A 20,705-nucleotide genomic window follows, 5' to 3' on the forward strand; every position below is an offset into this window, starting at 1 on the left:
GGGATCCAAACCCTCGGCGGGAGCGCCGCCGCGCTCCCAAGCAGCGCACTGTAGCAGTGCGCCACCAGGCCGGCCCTTGGGGGGTTATTTTTAAGTCTATTTTCTCTCTTCTTTAGGTTGGGTAATTTCTGTTTATCTGTCTTCCATTTTGCTGATTCTTTCCTCTGTCCCTTCTATTCTGCTGTTAATTCCATTCACAGAGCTTTCACAGGTTGAGTATCCCTTGTCCAAAATTCTTGGGACCAGAAGTGTTTCCAATTTCATATTTTTTTTGGATTTGGGAATATTTGCAGTATTCTTACCAGTTGAGCATCACAAATCTGAAAATCCAAAATGCTGCAATGAGCATTTCCTTTGCACATAATGTTGGTACTCAAAAAGTTTCAGATTTTGGATTTTGGATTTTTCAGGTTTGGGATGCTCAACCTATATTTTGGTTATTGTATTTTTCAGTTCTGATATTTCCATTTGGTTCTTCTTTATATCACCTCTTTCTTTCCTGAGACTTTTTATGTCTTTGCTGGGGCATTTTAATCATGGCTGCTTTAAAGTCTTCATCCAATAATTCCAACACTTCTATCATCTCAGTGTTGACATCTATTGATATTTTTTTTTTCATTCAGTTTGAGATCTTCCTAGTTCTTGGTGTGACTAGTGATTTTTGATTGAAACCTGGACATTTTGGGTATTATGTTATGAGAGTATAGACACACACACACACACACACACACACACATACACAGTGCCACACCTACACACCTCTTAGTCATCCTTTGGATCCAGAACCTTTCCTGCTTTTGCATGGTAGCATTAACTGCTAATTAATAGTGACTTTTGACAGCATCACCTTCTTTGTCACAAAAATGAGTGCATTTGTGTGATTATTTGAGTATTTTTATTGGATTTTGTCCATATTTCTTGAAATGAGTGGGAATTATAAATGACAGTACACATTTTTAAAAATGTCTCACATTTAATATAGTTGAAACAAAGATGGGAATCATTAGGCATGCAGAAAGAAGTAACTTTTATGCATCAATGTGACACTCTTTGGATTTAAAGAGTTCAGTTGGGCCAGCCCGGTGGCGCACTGCTGCAGTGCGCCGCTTGGGAGCGTGGCGGCACTCCCGCCGAGGGTTCGGATCCCACATACAGACCGGCTGCTCACTGGCTGAGTGCAGTGCGGGCGCGACACCGAGGGTTGCGATTCCGTTGCCGGTCCCAGTCCGGTGCGGGCACGACACTGAGGGTTGCGATCCGTTGCCGGTGACGAAAAAAGACAAAAAGGAAAAAAAAAAGAGTTCAGTTGTGTTTTGTTACAAAGGGAAAAAAACAAAGAATGTCTATAAAATGTTGGAAATATGTCATCAAAGACTGTGCCTAAAAGGCAAGAAAGTATAATAAGGTGTTTTATTTATTTTTAGCTCTCAGCAAACAATTCTCATATAACGTTAAGTCTGTCACTTGACTTTTTCACATTTAACTTTATATATGTCTTCAGGGACGCATTGTATATGGCTGCCCAGAAACTATGTTACCATAATTTCTACCCCAAATATTTGTTGAAAGTTAGGACATTGTGCAAAAAATACAGAAATGAATAAAACACAGCTCTTGCCCTTAATTCAATTTGGCAAATGTTAATTAAGCTCCTGCTACATGAAACGTGGTGCATAGGCCCTGAAAAAATACTATTACGTATATTGTAAACATTCTAAAATATTAAAAAATCCAAAATCTGAAACACTTCTGGTTTCAAGCATTTCACACAAGGGATACTCAACTTGTATTAATGATCTCAGAAATGTTAACTTGAAAAGGGGTTTTCATGATAACTCTCATTGCTTTTCTCAAGTCCCCAACCTCGGCCTTTTCATCTTTATTTATTTATTTATTTTTTTAAAATTTTTATTTTGTCAATATACAATGTATATGATTATTATGGCCCTTCACCGACACCTCCCGCCCTCCTCCCTCTCTCCCCTCCCCCCCAAGAATGTCCTTTCCGTTTGCTTAACCCCAAATTTTTTTTTTTTTTTTTTTTTTTTTTTGTTTTTTTGGGGTGATTTATTTTTTTTTTTTTTTTTTTTAGCTCCCACCAATAAGTGAGAACATGTGGTATTTCTTTTTCTCTGCCTGACTCGTTTCACTTAATATTATTCTTTCAAGGTCCATCCATGTTGTTGCAAATGGCAGTATTTCATTTGTTTTTATAGCTGAGTAGTATTCCATTGTGTAGATATACCACATTTTCCGTATCCACTCATCCGATGATGGACATTTGGGCTGATTCCAGCTCTTGGCTATTGTGAAGAGTGCTGCAATGAACATTGGGAAACAAGTGTACCTTCGACTTGATGATTTCCATTCCTTTGGATATATTCCCAGCAGTGGGATAGCTGCGTCGTATGGTAGATCTATCTTCAGCTGTTTAAGGAACCTCCAAACCATTTTCCATAGGGGTTGCACCATTATGCATTCCCACCAACAATGTAAGAGAGTTCCTTTTTCTCCGCAACCACGCCAGCATTTCATCTTTATTTTTACAGACCACCTTGTCTCCTACTATCTTGAGGGCATTTAGCCTATCAGGAGTCATTTTCCTTCAAATACCTTCTACCTATATACTTATTTAATCCAAACCTCTTCTCACCACATTTCCCCCAGTCTTCAATAACAATATGTCCTTCCTCACATACTCTGACCTTATTACCTCTGGTCTCAGGGTCTTATTCTGGCAGTTATCCTTTGTCTTTCCTAAACCTTTAAACTCTCTGTCATTACTGGCTCCTTCCTTCCAGCCTATAAATATGATCACATGAGTCTCCCACCCTAAAAAGACTTCCCTTACTTCATTAAGCCATCTGGTGTCATCTCTTTTCCTTTTCTCATTCCTGCATTTCAAAACAGTTATCTGTCTATCCTCACTGTCTCTATTCCTAATGCCACAATAACTTTGTATAATAATTAAAGTGTATTTACAGACATTGAAGTGTCTACAAATATAGGATCTATATTTATAAAGGGATAAAGAGAAGCTCTGTAATATTTGAAAGAGCCCTCATCTCTTTGGATCTTTAGTGTAAAGAAACACAGGGAGAATAAAGTCAACCAAGTTTAGTCAAATGCAGTGTGATTCCCTTCACAGATGGAAGACTTCTATTTCTCATTGTATCCTTGTCCTTTTTATAGAAGGAGCTTCTGTTATTTCGATGTTTCCAAAATCATTTCAACCACTGTCTACATGACTCCCAAATCTGTATCTCAAGCTTCTTTTTTTAATTTCCAGTTTTCCTGGGCATCTTCACCTTGATGTCTCATAGGTACCTCAAAGTTGACATGTGAAAAACTAAACTCATTTTTTTTCCCCTAACCTTGCTTCAAGCTCTATGTTCTCTTTCTCAGTTCATGGCACTGTCCCACTCAGTCACCCAGGTTAAAAACTAGGGGTCATCCTTTACTCAATCCTTTATCTCACTTTCAAAATTTACCAACTCCTTCCAATTTTAGTTCTTAAATATTTCTCAATTTTGACTTTACCTCTCTATGCCTTATAATTATGTTGAATTCTAGTCCTCATCATTTCTCACTGGGCTACTGTGACAGCTTCTTATTAGTACACTACTTTCAGACTTTACCCCTTAAACTCATGTCCTCTACAATTTCTAGAACTGCACTGCTCTGTAATATAGCTACTAGCTATATGTAGCTATTGATCATTTGAAATGTGACTAGTTTAAATTGAAATATAGTGTAAGTGTAAAATACAAACTGGATTTTGAGGACTTAGTATGAAAAAAAGAGTGTAAAAGATCTCAATAATTTTATATTTACTATTAAATATATTTTAAATATTTTATATATAATTAAATGATATTTATCAAATGATAATATTTTAGTTATATTGGATTAAATAAAATATATTATTAAATTAATTTTACCTGTTTCTTTTCACCTTTTTCAATATGGTTACTAGAAAATTTCATATTACACATGTAACTCTTCCTCCAACTTTTCGTGTGGCTGGCTCCCTCTCATGACTCACGTCTCAACATACCTTGTCTGTTTGACCACTGTCTCTGCCTGAACACTACGAAAAGACATTCTGCCAGTCTCAGTCACAACTCAGTTTTGTGTTCTTCATGGTACTGTTCACTGTCAAAAATTATCTTGTTTTTTTGTGTATCTGATAGTTGTCCTCCCTTACTAAGTAGCAAGCTTCACTGAGGCAGGAAATTTGTCTGCCCATTAAGTGGTAAGACTCAGTGCGGTGTACCTAGAATAATGTCTGGGATATAGCAGGTGCTCATTTGCTGAATGAATAAATGGTTTCTAGTCTTCTTGAATTGGTTTTCTCAGCCCTGTAAGCCTATTTAACTCAAGTCCTTTCAAGATTCAGCTCAAGTAGTACCTCCTTCAGGAACCTTTTCTGACTGTTTCCCCTCCTGACAGCTTGGTTTATTGGTTCATTGTCTATGCACAGTTCTACAGTTGTACTTATACATTGTGGGTTTTTTGTGTTTTTTTTTGGGGGGGGGGTCTACTCTGTCTCTCTTCTTTTAGACTTAGCCCTTAATGGTTCAAAAGTACATCCCCATTCCCTAGAATATACCTGGTTACCCAATAGACATTCAGCATATGTTTGTTGAATATACAAGTGAGCAGATTTTTCTTTGGAGTTAATCTTAAGTATTATATCTATTTAATAATGCATCTCGTGGCATGTACTCAGTAAATATTTGTTGAATGAATAAAGGAATTTCTGTGTGTTTTTTATTATAAAAACAACATAATAACACTAAAGGCTTATTTTAAGTATTTATAAAACATCACCATCCTAATAACTATTTTCCTTAGCCCACTAACTGTCCCTTTGGGTTTTTGGGTTTTTTGTTGTTGTTGTTGGTTGGTTGGTTTGGCGGCTGGCTGGTGTAGGGATCCGAACCCTTAATCTTGGTGCTACAACACCATGCTCTAACCAACTGAGCCAACAGGCCAGCCTTTTATTTTTAATTATAAAAGTAAACATGGATATGTATATCTCAGTGTAAAAATAAAATTTAAATAATACAGAAATATATAAAAATAAATCCCCTTAATCTTACTTTCCTCATCTGGGATAACCACCTCTTTTTCTATAAATGTAATTATATGTGCAGTATGAACTAACAACGTGTATAGTTTTTAAATTCTCTTTTTCCACACTACCTGAGAAATCTTTTTAAAGTTACTTCATAGTTTTATGGAACTGTTTTTACATTTTAGAATTGATGTGGACTGAGAGAAACAGTACTGTCTAGAACAAAAAGTTCCTTGGATGAGGATTCCTATTTCTGGTTCCCCCATTTATCCTTAGGCCTAATGAGTCATTTTAAGAGTATGAATTTTCTATCATTTAAAGTTGAGAAGAGGCAGAGTCTAGATTCAAACCTAGATCCTCTAACTTCAAATCTAGTTATTTTTGCCACTTATTGACTATCTTTCTAAACTTCAGTTTCCTTAACTATAAAATGGGAATAATAATGTCTATCTTGCCTGCCCTGATGATAATAGTCACATGAGGAGATAGTAGATGTGATCTCACATTTTAACTAAAACACACTAAAGATCCAGGAAATATCTGTACCTGTTCATTTTTCAGAGAACAGTATATTAATTCAGTGGTTTTTTTTTTTTTTTTTAAGGTTGTGTGAATAGATCCAGGATTTGCTGGACGCTAAACTCAGTCATAATTTATCTTACCTCTATAGGTTTTGGCTTTGAAAACTATTTTATTCATTTTCTTATTTAATTCCAGTCTATTTTATTCATTTTCTTATTTAATTTCAGATTAAAAACTAGTAAACTGTTACCAGAGTAGAAAGGTTTTAGATGAAAAGAAAACCATTCACTTTCTCTCTTCACGTGATGCTAGTTTTTATTATTAAAATATCCTTTCTGAAACATGTTTCAGAATGATTTCCATATGTAATTTTTCTGGCTTCTGTATTTAGCACTTTTTCTGACTCATTATTCTGCTTTATCATTTCTACAAAGGGTATGGGTACAAGACTCTAAGAAATTTATTTTTATTTGTTTTAGATTTAGTAGATACCATTGGCATAAATATGTCCAATATGAATTATACTTCTAATGTGACAGGTGTGTAATAGGTAGAAACTTAGGGTAGAATAGCGGTGACTTGATTTTCTTAGATTCTGAACCTCACAAAAGTGGGCTGCCAGCGCTAGCCAAAAGAATAAGATGTAATTGCTTGCCTAAAGTGATAATATCTTTTCAGTACATCCCCTGAATACCAATGAAGGCAGTTGATTTCAGGGAGAGGCATTATTCATTTGGGGGTTAGGAAAGATCAAATAAGGGTAGTAATTAAAATGAGACCAAAATGTACCATTTGTATATTAATCATTGTTTGAAGAAGTCCATAAGATAAAACATTACTTACTGATCACGTGGGAGAGCCTGGTGTTGATTACACCAAGGACAAGGGTTTGGATCCCTTTACCAGCCAGGCACAAAAAGAAAAAATTACTTACTGAAATATTCTGTAAGAATATTTGTTTATTAGAGGGTCAGTGAGTCCTCATGTGTGTTTCATAGAAATTTCATAGAACTAATATGGGCTTAGAAAAGAGGAAGACACTTGACCCATTGCACCATTTAAAGAATCATACTCTAATGACAAAATCTAGGAGAAATGTCAGAAAATTAGCACATTGCTTTTAGTTTCATTATTAATTTCTTTCTTATCTAACTCTTTTTTTTACTTCCCCCTCACAGTTTTGTTCTATATAATAATTTACACTTTATTATTTCTTCAGTAGTTAGTAAAGAAGAAAATCAGCTTTCAGTAATGTCTTGATATTGTCTATACTGACTTGAGAAATACTCATTTTGTTACCTCCTACTTTATTCTCATATCCTCACTTTTACTAGCAAACAAAATGATAGATTATTGCTGGAAAAATTGAGTGAGTTGCTAATATAATTTACAGTTAAATTGCTGGTCTATATCTTTTTGTGTTGATCTTGTTTTGAAAATACAAGAAGAGTGAATTTTATTAAGTTGCTGAATTTGCTTTATTCTTTGCAAACCTTAGTAGATGAATTATAGCATCTTTTTTAATGCAGCCATAATGCTGTTATTGAATGATACTACTCAGACCTTCTATCTGTATATAGAATGAAATAAACGTATGTCAGAACACATCCAACTATACCTAGATAATAAGTAAATAATTTGTTAGGCATTTTAAATTGATAATTCATGTGACACAATGTTGTAGTATAAATATTCAACTCAATTTGCTTTTGATGAATAAAAATTTCTGTGGAAGTAGTTTTAAACCTGAAAATGTGTTTATATCCAGGCTGGGCTGTTCATTAGAATTACTTGTGGACCATTTTTAAAATACCAGTTTTTTTTCCCTCACCTCTGACTTTCTACAAGAGAGAAGCTAAATAGTGATATGCTAGTATGTGTTTAACAAACCACTTCTTGGGTGGGATTGGGGATGGGGGTCACTGATTTGCAGTGTTTGCTGATTTCCATGGTGTAAATATTTTCACCATAGCCAATTTCAAGCTACTAAGATGATAACATTGAATGTAGAGTTGGGGAAAGATGTACAGTAGCACAGCATTAAATAGTAGTTCCATCATACAGATATCATAAATATATGTAACCTCAAGAGAATAGATAGTAGCAAAATGTAGTAAAATAATTAGGAATGATTAATTTTGAATATTATCTTTTGTTTTTAATATAGCAAATTGTAAATTTATGTAATTTAATTTTTAATAATGAATGTGTTTAACAACCAGCTTCCAAACTTTCTGAAAATATAACTGTTGGCTTTCATGAGTTGATATGAACTGCCTCTAATACAACACTGGGGCTCTGAGGTATCTATTTTTTTTAACCAAGTAATTCTTTTTTTTTTTTTTTTTTTCCTTTTTGTCTTTTTTCGTGTCCGGCAACGGATCGCAACCCTCAGTGTCGCGCCCGTACCGGGCCGGACCGGCAACGGGATCGCAACCCTCAGTGTTGCGCCCGCACCTCGCTAAGCCAGTGAGCGGGAACAGGTCTATATGTGGGATCCGAACCCTTGGCGGGAGCGCCACCGCACTCCCAAGCAGCACACTGTAGCAGTGCGCCACCGGGCCGGCCCCAAACCAAGTAATTCTGATGCAAGAAACCTGCCAAACAGTTTTTCTAAAATACACATCTGATCCTAAGGCCCAAGAAGACATTCCACAGTCAGATGCAAAATGTCTTTTCTAGCTTCATTTCAAGTCATACCATTTCTCTTACATCCTGTACATGTTACCTACACTAGATATAGATTGCGTGTATCTTCTCAAACACACTTTGCACTTTATTATCCCATGCCTTTTTGTTATCTTCCTTCCGCCTTGAATGACCTTACCTCATTTGCCTGAGTTTTGTAATACTATTTATTTATCCTTCTGGAAATAACTCAAATACTACTCTCTTTTACTTCCTACTGTTGGAGACATTCCCATTTTTCTCAATGTTCTCATAGCACTTTGTTTATACAGTACTTCATTTTGAGCTCAAATTTATCGTCAATAACCATGTCTGTTTTACTCACTAGATTATAGATTTCTAAAAGATGCCTTAGAATCATACTGTACTTAACACATTACTACAACCATAAAGTGATTAATAAACGTGTTTATTTTATTTTATTTTATTTTTTATTTTTTTATTTTTTTTTTTTGTCTTTTGTCTTTTTTCCGTGTCCGGCAACGGATCGCAGCCCTCAGTGTTGCCCCCGTACCGGACCGGGGACCGGCAACGGGATCGCAACCCTCGGTGTTGCTCCCGTGCCCCACTCAGCCAGTGAGCGGGAACCGGTCCATATGTGGGATCCGAACCCTCGGACGGGAGCGCCGCCGCACTTCCCAAGCGGCGCACGATCCAGTGCGCCACCGGGCCGGCCCTAAACGTGTTTATTTTAATAGGAAGGATTATAGATAGTGCATGATATATCCTTTGCCTTCTATACCTTTGGAAAACAGACTAAAATTTAAACTTTTTTGGATTTAGTTGTTGTACACCCTTTTTTCCTGATGATTCAGAATCATATTACAAATTATGTCCCTATATCCTGCACCTAGAGAACACATGTAACATCATGAAGACTCTGGAACTTACCAAAAAAGAATTTCGTTAGCAAATATATGAACCACTTTAGAGCAAAAAAGATTAAATTGTATAACTACTTTTGCAAATTATTTTTATTCTGATTTAGTGTGCTTTATAGTGTTTTCAGTATAAAGTCAAATTAGACCTTTGTATCAATAAACACCCTCTAAAACAAGCAAAAATATTTTGTTTTGTGACTTGAGAGAAATTTGCTTTTATATATGTCCTTAAGGGTAAATTTCTCATCAATCTGTTGCTTGCTGGCATTTTATCTAGAGTCAGAATTATCTGATCACCTTCACAGTAAGTATTGACAAAATCTGAGTGTATGAAGGAAATGTTGTTCTAAAGTAAGAACAATTCAAAAATTTCTTGAGGCAAATGCAGCACATTCTTTGTTAGAGGTGTTTGGGGAATTTTTTTTTTTTTCCATCTTTTACCCTAAGCTGCCACCTGATGGCAAAAATTAAAATGACATCTTTTGTAACATTCAAAACCTCCATCTCAATTATTTGGATTTTTATTTATTCAGCGTGGAGCCTCCAAAATTCCAAATGCAGATCTGTATAGATATTATGTATTCAATAAATATTTGATTACTTTGGACATCAGGGAAATAATATTTATTATTTAACCTTTGTTAGACAATGATCCTACTACGGAGATTTGTTTCAAGTTTTATATTCTTTACAGAACTCCATAAAGAATCTGTTTCTTAATTAGTTTTATTTAATGAAGAACTTTACTTAAGTCTAGTAATTTTCTTTTTTCTTTCCCTTTCCCTTTTCTTTCTTCAGAACGAGGTCACTCAGACACCGTGGTGTTCTTTTACTTGTGGATCATCTTTTGTATCATCAGTTCCTGCTATACCCTTATCTGGGATCTGAAAATGGACTGGGGTCTCTTTGATAAGAATGCTGGAGAAAACACTTTCCTCCGGGAAGAGATTGTATACCCACAAAAAGTATGTACAAAGAGTGTTCATGTTTTGTTTTAAAAAACCTTAAGTGTACCATTAGCTAAATCCTATTGCAATACAGACCCAATCCCTAATTATATTAATCTAATTAGAAAAAATAATTACCAAAAATTAAATTAAAAATTAAAATTACTCATTTAGTCAGCAAAAATGTATCAGGGGTTTACTATATGCTAGGCACTCTAGGAAATAAAAACAAAGTAGGCCGGCAGGTTAGCTCAGTTGATTAGAGCATGGTGCTGAAAACAACAAGGCTTGATCCCTGTACAGGCCAGCTGCAAAAAAAAAACCAAAATGAATTTCTGGTTCTCAAGGGAAGCTGTAAACTATATTCTAAACAGATAAGTAAACATTGCACTACAGTGTGATAAAGACTAGAATAGAAGAATAAATTAATTTTTTAAAATAAGTTAATTAAATTTATTTATTTTTGATCATGGAATTCCCTCCATCTGAGCACCCTTTCTTGCCTTTGTCTGCTTTGTAAACTCCTGTTTCTCCTTTTTTGAGAGAAGGCAGCTGGCTCCTGCAAGGATCCAAACCCTTGACTTTGGGGTTGCAACACACCATGTTCTAACCAACTGAACTAGCCAGCCAGCCCCTGTTCCTCCTTCTTAAAAGTCAGTTTGTGGGCCGGCCTGGTGGCGCACTGGAGAGTGCGCCGCTTGGGAGCGTGGCGGCGCTCCCGCCGAGGGTTCAGATCCCATGTGGAGACCAGTTCCCGCTCACTGGCTGAGATTTTTGATCATGGAATTCCCTCCATCTGAGCACCCTTTCTTGCCTTTGTCTGCTTTGTAAACTCCTGTTTCTCCTTTTTTGAGAGAAGGCAGCTGGCTCCTGCAAGGATCCAAACCCTTGACTTTGGGGTTGCAACACACCATGTTCTAACCAACTGAACTAGCCAGCCAGCCCCTGTTCCTCCTTCTTAAAAGTCAGTTTGTGGGCCGGCCTGGTGGCGCACTGGAGAGTGCGCCGCTTGGGAGCGTGGCGGCGCTCCCGCCGAGGGTTCAGATCCCATGTGGAGACCGGTTCCCGCTCACTGGCTGAGCGCGGTGCGGGCGCATCACCGAGGGTTGCGATCCCGTTGCCGGTCCCCGGTTACGGGCGCGACACCGAGGGTTGCGATCCCATTACCGGTCAGTAAAAAAGACAAAAAGGAAAAAAAAAAAGTCAGTTTGTGTTATTTTCTGTAAGAAGTCTTTTTAAATTTTCCCAGTGTGTTTTTAGCCATTCTCCCTAATTCTTTATCCTATGTAAATTTCCATTACAGCAATTACCACATTGTATTATAATTGTCTGTTTAGGTGTACATATCCCTCACTGCCTAACAGTTCGTGGTATATAGTAGACTTAATGTTTATGGAATGAATGAATAAATACTTGACTGAACGAGCAGTGTTATGAAAGCACAAAGGAATAGAGTGCCTTACTCTGCTTGGATGAATCAAGAAGGCTTCTCCTTTCATTTATTTCAACTAGTATTTGTTATTATCAAGTGCCAATTCAATCAGAAGATATAGACAATTCCTTAGGAATTATCTTTGGATTTTATCTGTGTATAAAGAAAAGGACAAGAGAGTCTGAATTGAAAAGCCAAAAGACCAAAAAAATCTTTACTCAGATGTTTTAGTAAAGGATAAATACCATGATTAGACCTGGACAGAAAATAAACAATGAACTGGGAATCCTGATATGTGAATTCTAATCCCAGCTCTCTCACTAACTAGCTATATAACTCTAGGCAACCAGACTACAGTGGATTCTCTTCTATAAGATAAGGATGTTAGTAGATTATCTCTTGATCTTTTCCCAGTTCTAAAATTCTGTGATAGGATGGGAAGGAAAATATAGATTGGGTCATGAATATTTTATGCTGTATCAAAATGTCATCAGTACTTCGAAATTGTATTTTGAAATGTGTATGAATGTTGGTGAGAAGGGAATGGCTGTTTTCAAGTGTGTGGATTGAAGATAAATGATAGGAGAGAGAATACCAAGAATGATATATAGGGTGACTTCAGATGAGCAAACAAAAGAAAAAGGGGGACATTCATTGACAGTGATCTTTTTTACCTAAACTACAGCAATAATTCCCGTGTGAAAATTTAGAATGCATGACCAAGACATTAGGCACATTTTTATAAATCTCATTTGAAAAGAAAATGAATAATCAGAATAGACATGAACTCAGGGAAAGATGGCCCTTCTGTGCTCACTGTGTATACTCTATTGCTGCTTATATTATTCTTGTCTTACTGAGAGCTATAATATATTTGTTTCTTATTATGATGGTTGCTTAGATGGACTGTTTGTATACTTAAATGTTAATCCAGACCCCCTTTTAAATATTTCTAATTTATTGATGTCTATGTAATAAAATTAGTGAATAAAATCTTTCCGTTTCTTTGTTATCATATATTTTCATGTCCCTAGAAATATATTTTCCTACATTATAATTTGCATATTTGTTAAGAAAAATGTTCTGCTGGATCACCATATCCCTTTCAAGTTTAAAAAGGTAAATATTGGAATAAAGTTCATCCAGCTTGAAAAGTGAAGAAGCCACTTGTGGACTCCAGTGGAATTTCATTAAAAATTAAGAACAGAGCTATATAAACCTTAAAATCAGTTCCTAGTGATTAACAATACATAATATTGAGCATCACACCTCAGGTCCAGGAACCATTTTTTGTTATCTCCATATTCAGAGTTAACTTTTCTCTGTCTTTTGATCTTAAGTCAAGCTTATTTCCGCCAAAAGACTTCCACATTTTTGGTGACATCAGCTCCCATAACTGCTGTTTTTTGTTAATAGCCTTGTATCAATGACTAGTATTACATTGTTTGTTTTGTTTTTTAATAAAATGAATGTCATGGCTTAATACAAAGCAATTCTAGTTTCCAAAAGATGTCATAGCCTTTAAATACATATTTAAAGAGTTCATTTCCTAGAGATTAATAATGAACAAATCCATGAATTATAGTTCTGGTCTGTTAGCCATTCATGTACTTAAGGCTTTTGTGTAGCTAGAACTGGATTCCAAAATCTTGGGTACTAGCACCGTGAAGTATTAGTTGAGCACTGTCTTCTCCATGTAAAAATATGAAATTCAACCATGTTTGTGAAATCCAAGTTTAATTTCATTTATCAACATCACAAAGCAAGGCAAAACTTTCTTCAAATGCAAGGTAAGGCAATTCGAGAAGAACTGCAAATAACAGTTAATAAATCTGCTCATCTTGTCTAATATTAGCTGTGAAGTTATTAGCATATTATGTACCTGTTAGAATGTAATCTCAATCAATTAAAGATCTCATCTGGCTTGTATTTCTGGGGCCTAGAAGATAGCCTACAATATGGGAATGAAATATATTTGTTAAATGATTACTAAAATTCAGTAATACTTCATTTTGAATATCACACCACTTAAGAAAAACTAAATTGGTGGAAATCTTCCTAAAATATGATGTGTACTTTTCTGCAAAATAAAATAAAACTCTTTTTTCCTCTTGAACCTGTGCTTAGTGGTGAGACATATGTGAGTCTTGTTGCTGATAGATGTGCTTATTTATGAGAAATATGATGGGAACCATACTCAATTTGCTTATTATTCCTTATCCCTCAGGCTTACTACTACTGTGCCATCATAGAGGATGTGATACTACGCTTTGCTTGGACTATCCAAATCTCAATTACCTCTACAACTGTGTTGCCTCATGCTGGTGACATCATTGCTACTGTGTTTGCTCCCCTTGAAGTTTTCCGGTAAGTAAACTACCGAAAAGTTTATCAAAGATTTTTTATCTAAAAGAAGCACAATGCGTATAAATTAGAATTTATTATAACTTATATTTTAAAAGCTTAGATTTTTCATTTTTTCTCTAACTTCTCTTTAGCCTTAAAGTTGTAATCTCCTACTTGAAGGACTTAGAGGTTAATTCTTATGAAGTTAAAATAACTTGATGATGACTTATAGGTTTTCAAGGGGAATTGGTCACTAATGGAAGGGTGGTAAGTGGAAATTGGGAGGTAAAAAGTCTTAGAACAGAAATTAAAATTTTTTGAGAATTATTTTTTGCAATCTGGTAGTCTAGGTTAATCAACTCAATCTTCTCACTGAAAACTATAAAAAATGCTACATCAAATGATTTGTAAATTTTTCTAAAAGTATCAGTGATCTGGCAAAATAGCCCAAAATGTAAGTGAAAGCAGGAACCCTGAGATGAACATAGCACTAAAGTCACTTTTGGACTACAGAAATTTGCCAAACCTGGAGACTTTGAGATTCAGATATAATTGCCAATTCAAATTTGTATGCATCTAATACCATACCTTGAAAATATGTAAAGAAAAGTGGGCATTGCTAAAAAGTAGAAGAATTTATAACTTTAGTGGAAGATTTTAACATATTTCCTTTAGTAATAGTTAACCAACCTGACCTAATTGACTTGTGTAGAGCACTGCATCCAACAACTACTAAATACACATTTTTAAAAAATGCATATAGAATATTTACCAATATTAGCCATATACTAGGTCATAAAGGAAGTCTCAACAAATTTCAGAGGAGTAAAATCACAAAAAGGTAACTAAATTCTCAAATGTGTAGAAATTAATCAGTACATATCCAGTAACCCCTGGATCAAAATTGAAATTTTAAAAAGTCTAAACTCTAAATTTTAAAATATTTAGAACAGAATGAAATTGAAAATATGATAAAAGAAAATGTAGAATGCAGCTAAAGCCATGCTTAGAGGGAAATGTATAATCTAATAATATAGCTCAAGAAATTAGAAAAATTTTAAAAACAGAAAATTAAGCCCAAAAGAAGATAGAAGGAAGGAAACATGAAGAATAGAATTTAATAGAATAGAAAGCAAATATACAATAGAGAAAATTAACAGAGCCAAAGTTAGTTCTTTAAAAAGACTAAGACTTTTGATAAAATTCTTGAGTAAGACTGTTTAAGTGGGAAAGGAAAGAAGGCACAAAGTATGAATATCAAAAATCCTAAAGATATTTTTTTAAAGAGTAAGACATTATTATAAACACCTTTATGCCAATAAATTTTAAAAATTTAGATGAAATGGATAAATTTCTCAAAAAGCAGTTTACCAAAACCAATAAAAAAGAAAGAGAAAATCTGGTAGACTAATATCTACTAAAGAAATTAAATTCATATTAAAATACTTCCCACAAAGAAAACTCCAAACCTAGGGAATTCTTGCAAATGTTTGAGGAAGAAATATTACCAATTTTACACAAAATTCTTTCAGAGAAAAAGGGCAGAAAAGGGAACACTTCCCAGTTTGTTTTAAGCAGGCAACATGACTTTAAATGTCTAAACCTACAAGGACATTCCAAGAGAGACCAATCTGTCACATGTATAAGAGTTGCACAAATTCTGAACAAAATATTAGATAATCAGTCTCCAACAACACATAAAAAGGATGATACATGACAAGTTAGTTCATTCTAGGAAAAGAACATTCAGAAATAAATCTGTGCAACTCACCACATTAACAGAATAAGCAGGGGTTGGGAGAGAATTTCAATATATGTGGAAAAGGCCATTGATAAAACTTAATACTGTTCCAGAAAAAAATAAAGATTTTCTACAAAAAATAAAATCAAGATCATATTTTTTAAATTTTTTTTCCTTTTTTTTGTCTTTTTTCGTGTCCGGCAACGGACCACAACCCTCGGTGCTGTGCCCGCCCCTCGCTCAGCCAGTGAGCGGGAACTGGTCTGTATGTGGGATCCGAACCCTCGGCGGGAGCGCCGCCATGCTCCCAAGCGGCGCACTGTAGCAGTGCGCCACCGGGCCGGCCCCAAGATCATATTTTAACAGTAAAACACTATAAGCTTTTTCCTAAGATCAGGAATGAGACAGGTATGTCTCCTTTTATAGCTTCTATTTAACATTGTATTGCAAGCTAGTGCAATGAGGGAAAAAAGTGTAAGGATTGGATGGGAAAAACAAAACTATAACTATTCACTGAGGACAATTGCATATGCAGAATAGTCAAAATAATTCACAAATAAATTATTATATCAAATATCACAGCGTCCCTAAATACAAAGTTGATATAAATATAAATCAGTTATTTTAAAAATAGTTAAAATTATTAGAAAAAGAAAAATTTTTAAACCATACCATTTTGAATAGGATCAAAAGAACAAAGTTAAAAGACTTATACTCTCAAATATCAAGACGGATTATATAGATATATAGCTACAGTGATTAAGACAGTGTACAGCATTGGTGAAAGGATAGACAAATAGACCACTGGAACAGAATAGGGAGTCCAGAAACAGATTGACACAATCCATTGACACTATCTGATTTATGACAAAGGTGGCTACATAATGTGGAGAAAGACCCTTTAATAAGTGGTATTGAGTCAACTGGATATCCATATGAGAAAAAAAAAATGAGTCCCAACTCTTACTGTATACTGTATGCAGAATCATTTCCAGATGGATTGCAGAGCTAAATATGAAAGGGTAAACCATAAGTTATCTAAAAGTTAACATAGGAGGGGACCCTAAATGTGGCTTTCAGTGGATGGTAATATATTATATATTTCTGGATGGTAATTACAGATGTGACCACTTTATGATAATTAATCAAGCCATACACTTACGATTTGCATACTTTTGTATATGTATGTTATACTTCAATTAAAATACTTACTTAAAAAAAGGCAGCCAGACAGAAGAAAGGATTACCCTCAAAGAAGGATGAGTTAGACTGACAGCTGACTTCTCAACAGCAGCAATGAAAGTTAGAAATCATTAAAATGACATCTTCAGTGTGCTGCAAGAAAATAACTCCTACCTAGAACTCTTTACCCAGTGAAAATATCTTGTACAAATGAGATGATAAAAAAGTCAAACTAATAAAAATGTAACATAGAGTAGAATTGAGGTTACCAGAACCTGAGAGATAGGAGGGGAATCAAAAGTAAATGGGGACATTTTGATCAAATGATAGAAAGTTTCAGTTCAGCAGGAGGAATAAGTTCCTGTGATCTATCGCACAGCATGGGGAATATAGTTAATAGTAATGTATTATATATTTCAAAGTTGTTAGAGTTGATTTTAAATGTTCACACCACAAAAAAATGGTAAGTATGTGAGGTAATGAATATATTAATTTCACAGTGTGCACGTGTTGAAACATCACATTGTAACTCATAAACATACACAGTTATATTCTGTCAATTAAAACAAATGAAATGTTTTTAAAAGAAAAAAAAGATATTTTCGGGTGAGTAGATAGCATTCCTCTGAGTCAAAATGGTCAAACAGTCTGATAAAATAGGGTAGAAGCTGGAAACATAAAGACAAACCTGAAAAGTAAAGAATGACTCTGGAAAGTATACTCACTGGAGTTAGTGCTTTCTCTAGACTATTTGCTAACCCTCTTTCCCTTCTTCACTTTCCCCAATGTCTAGATCTGGGACTTGAACTCCATCACTACTACCATCTCTCCCCACCCACTTCTTTGTCTTTCAGGTGTGCTACTTCATAATTAAATATATATATATATGTACATATATAAAAAATATCTCAATTACTTTTTTATTCTTGATTACTTTCTTTTTTAAAAAAATTTGCTTAATAACATAATCAAATGTTCTATCACCCATTTAAAATAAAAACAAAAACCTTTGAATTTACTACCCCCTCCAACTATTGCCCATCTTTATGGTCTCCTTTACAGCAAAATTCAAGAGATGTCTGCACTTGCTGTCTCCACTCTCACTTTCCCACTCTCTTTAATTCCATTCAAGTATTTGTTCCCAATACTCAAACTAAATCACTTTTGTTAATAATGTACAGTAATAATAATAATAGTGACCACTATGTAGTGACTACTATGTATCTAGCACTGTTCTGAACCCCTTAAATTTATTAACTTACTGAATCATCACAACAGTCTTATGAGGTAGATATTGTTATTATTTCATTTTACTGATGACGCTGAAGCATAGGTTAAGTAACTCATCCAAAGTCATTACAGCTAGTAAGTGGTAGAACCATGAATTGAATCTAGACAGTCTCCCAGAGTCTATGCTCTTAAATCATACCTTGCTATTCTGCTCAATCCTGTAGTCAGTTCTCTGGATTTATCTTACTTCATAGCAAAACACTTCCTTCACTTGACTTCTCAGAAATCACATTTTCCTGTTTCACTAGCTATTCCTTCTCAACTCCTTTACTGGTTCTTCTTCCTCTTCCCAAATTGTAAGTGTTGGAGTGTTCCGGGGTTTAATCCTCTGTCCTCTCCTCCAGTTCTGTTATTCCTAAGCCCCCTATTTGAAATACTGTCCTTATGCTAAACTCTCCCTCATGTTCATCTATCTATCAAATTCTCCACTTGGATATCTAATGGATAGCTCTAGCCTAACAGAAACAGCCCTGCTCCTCCAGTCTTAGTAAATGGTGCCACCATTCACGCAGGCCAAAAACCCTAACACCACTCACATCCCCTGTCAGTGTCTTGTCAGCTCCATCCTTATAAATTAATCTATAGTCTGTCTGCTTCTCATCACCTCTATTACCATTTTTGTCTAAGTCACCATCATCTCTTTAATAGACTATTTCGACAGCCTTCTAATTGGTCTTTCTTCAGTGTTCTCGTCTCTCTTTGATCTATTCATCATTTCATCATACAGCATATAGAATGATCTTCGTAAAACAAATCCCTTCATTCTCCTCAGAACTCTCATTGTTTTACATCACACCTTAAATCTAAACTCTTTACTATGGTTTTAAGGCCCTTTGTAAATGCGCCTTCTTCTACATCTTCATCTTTATTTCCTGCCATATTAACGTCACTTATTCCACTGCAGTCCCACTGACCTTCTTGCTGTTATGTTAGTATACCAAAGACCTTTCCAACTTGGAGTTTTTTATACTTGCTATTTCTTCTTCCTGTGACACTTTTCTCCAGGATTTTTACACGACTTGCTTTCTTGCATCGTTCAGGTTTTTCTAGATGCCATGTCTTTAGAGAAGCTTTCCATACGTCTTACAACAGCACATTTTATCCCATTGCCCTGCTTGATTTTCTTCAGAGTACTTATTAGCTGATTAGTTGTTTACATGCTTATTATCTTTCTCCACCACTAGAAATTATACCCCATAAGGGCAAAGACTTTGTCTGTCTTATTCATTGCCTTTTTCTGCCTTATAGTAGGCATGCAGTAAATGTTTGTCAAATAAAGTGAAAGGATGTGTACTCTAAAACTGCATTTCTTTTCTTTTTTTTACTTCTCAAAATACAGTGTACTTGATTTTCATGCCCCTTTACTCGTTCCTCCCCCCACAACATCGTATCTGTTCACTTGACTTAAATAGTTCAAGGAATTTTTGTGGTTATTCTGTCTTCTTCCCCTCCCCCCCCATTTGTTTGTGTGTTTATTTATTTATTTATTTTTAGCTCCCACAAAATAAGTGAGAACATGAGGTATTGAGTCGCTTCCTTTTGCATAATCTATTCTTGCTTCCCTTTCCCCTATCTCCATGCATCTTTCCCTATTTTATTTTAATATTCTAGCCCTTAACTCCTTGTTTTTGTTTCCATGTGTGGAAACTTAATATTCTTTGAGGTTTACAGGTAGTGGTAGTAGTAGTTTGTTCAGATTTTATAAGTAATTTGTTTGCTCTACCTCATTTTGCTAAGGCGATTTGTGTGGAACTTCTTCCGCCTGGAGAATGAACATCTGAATAACTGTGGTGAATTCCGTGCTGTGCGAGACATCTCTGTGGCCCCCCTAAACGCAGATGATCAGACACTCCTGGAACAGATGATGGACCAGGATGATGGGGTACGAAACCGCCAGAAGAATAGGTCATGGAAGAACAGCCAGAGCATAGCCCTGCGCCGGCCTCGCCTCGCTTCTCAGTACGTATGGCTTCCACTTCTGAGAGGCATGTTGCCTTTGGGTTTTAGCACTGGATAACATTTAAACTAAGAAACTGTCAAGTTGAACTAAAGGAAATTGCTGATATTCAGTCATTTTTCACTTCAAAAGTAGTAATAAACAGCAATTTCATCTGATCCAACCTGTAGAACTTCTCAATGAGCACATAGAGTAAATGTCATTAATGACATTCCCTACTAATTTGGCATTAAAAGTATACTGTCTGGGAAAAAATTTGTTGGAGAATGATTTACTTGACTGTTCAGTATGTTTTGTATACATATAATTTTCAAAATCCTGCCTTCTATGTAACCTTGGCCAAAGTACTTAGAATTTCTCTGTATTACCTCTTATCTGTAAATTGGGATTACTGTGGTCCCTGACTGAAGTGGTTAAATGGATTTAATTCGTTGTTACATAGAACTTATACCAGTTCCCTCACAGCAAGAGCTCAGTAAGTATAAACTATTATTTTTTTATCTTTTTATTAAATGCCTACAACAACATTTTTATCAGTCATTGGCTTTGTATGTTGCTAAAAATAATAATAAATGTAGGGCTGGCCCGGTGGTGCACTGCTACAGTGCGCCGCTTGGGAGCGCGGCGGCGCTCCCGCCG

General features: G+C 35.4%; 1 protein-coding gene across 1 annotated transcript in view; it reads left to right on the forward strand.

Moving 5' to 3' along the window:
• The window catches only part of XPR1 (xenotropic and polytropic retrovirus receptor 1), a 92,183-nt gene that overhangs the window by 68,320 nt on the left and 3,158 nt on the right, over positions 1–20,705 (forward strand). Inside the window, exons 11-13 of the mRNA XM_008587395.1 lie at positions 9,970–10,136; positions 13,778–13,917; positions 19,847–20,068. Coding sequence (XP_008585617.1) covers positions 9,970–10,136; positions 13,778–13,917; positions 19,847–20,068 — 529 coding nt within the window. The remainder of the gene's footprint in view (positions 1–9,969; positions 10,137–13,777; positions 13,918–19,846; positions 20,069–20,705) is intronic.

The sequence above is a fragment of the Galeopterus variegatus genome, unplaced genomic scaffold (assembly GCF_000696425.1).
Source record: "Galeopterus variegatus unplaced genomic scaffold, G_variegatus-3.0.2 Scaffold4365, whole genome shotgun sequence".
Taxonomy (NCBI): domain Eukaryota; kingdom Metazoa; phylum Chordata; class Mammalia; order Dermoptera; family Cynocephalidae; genus Galeopterus; species Galeopterus variegatus.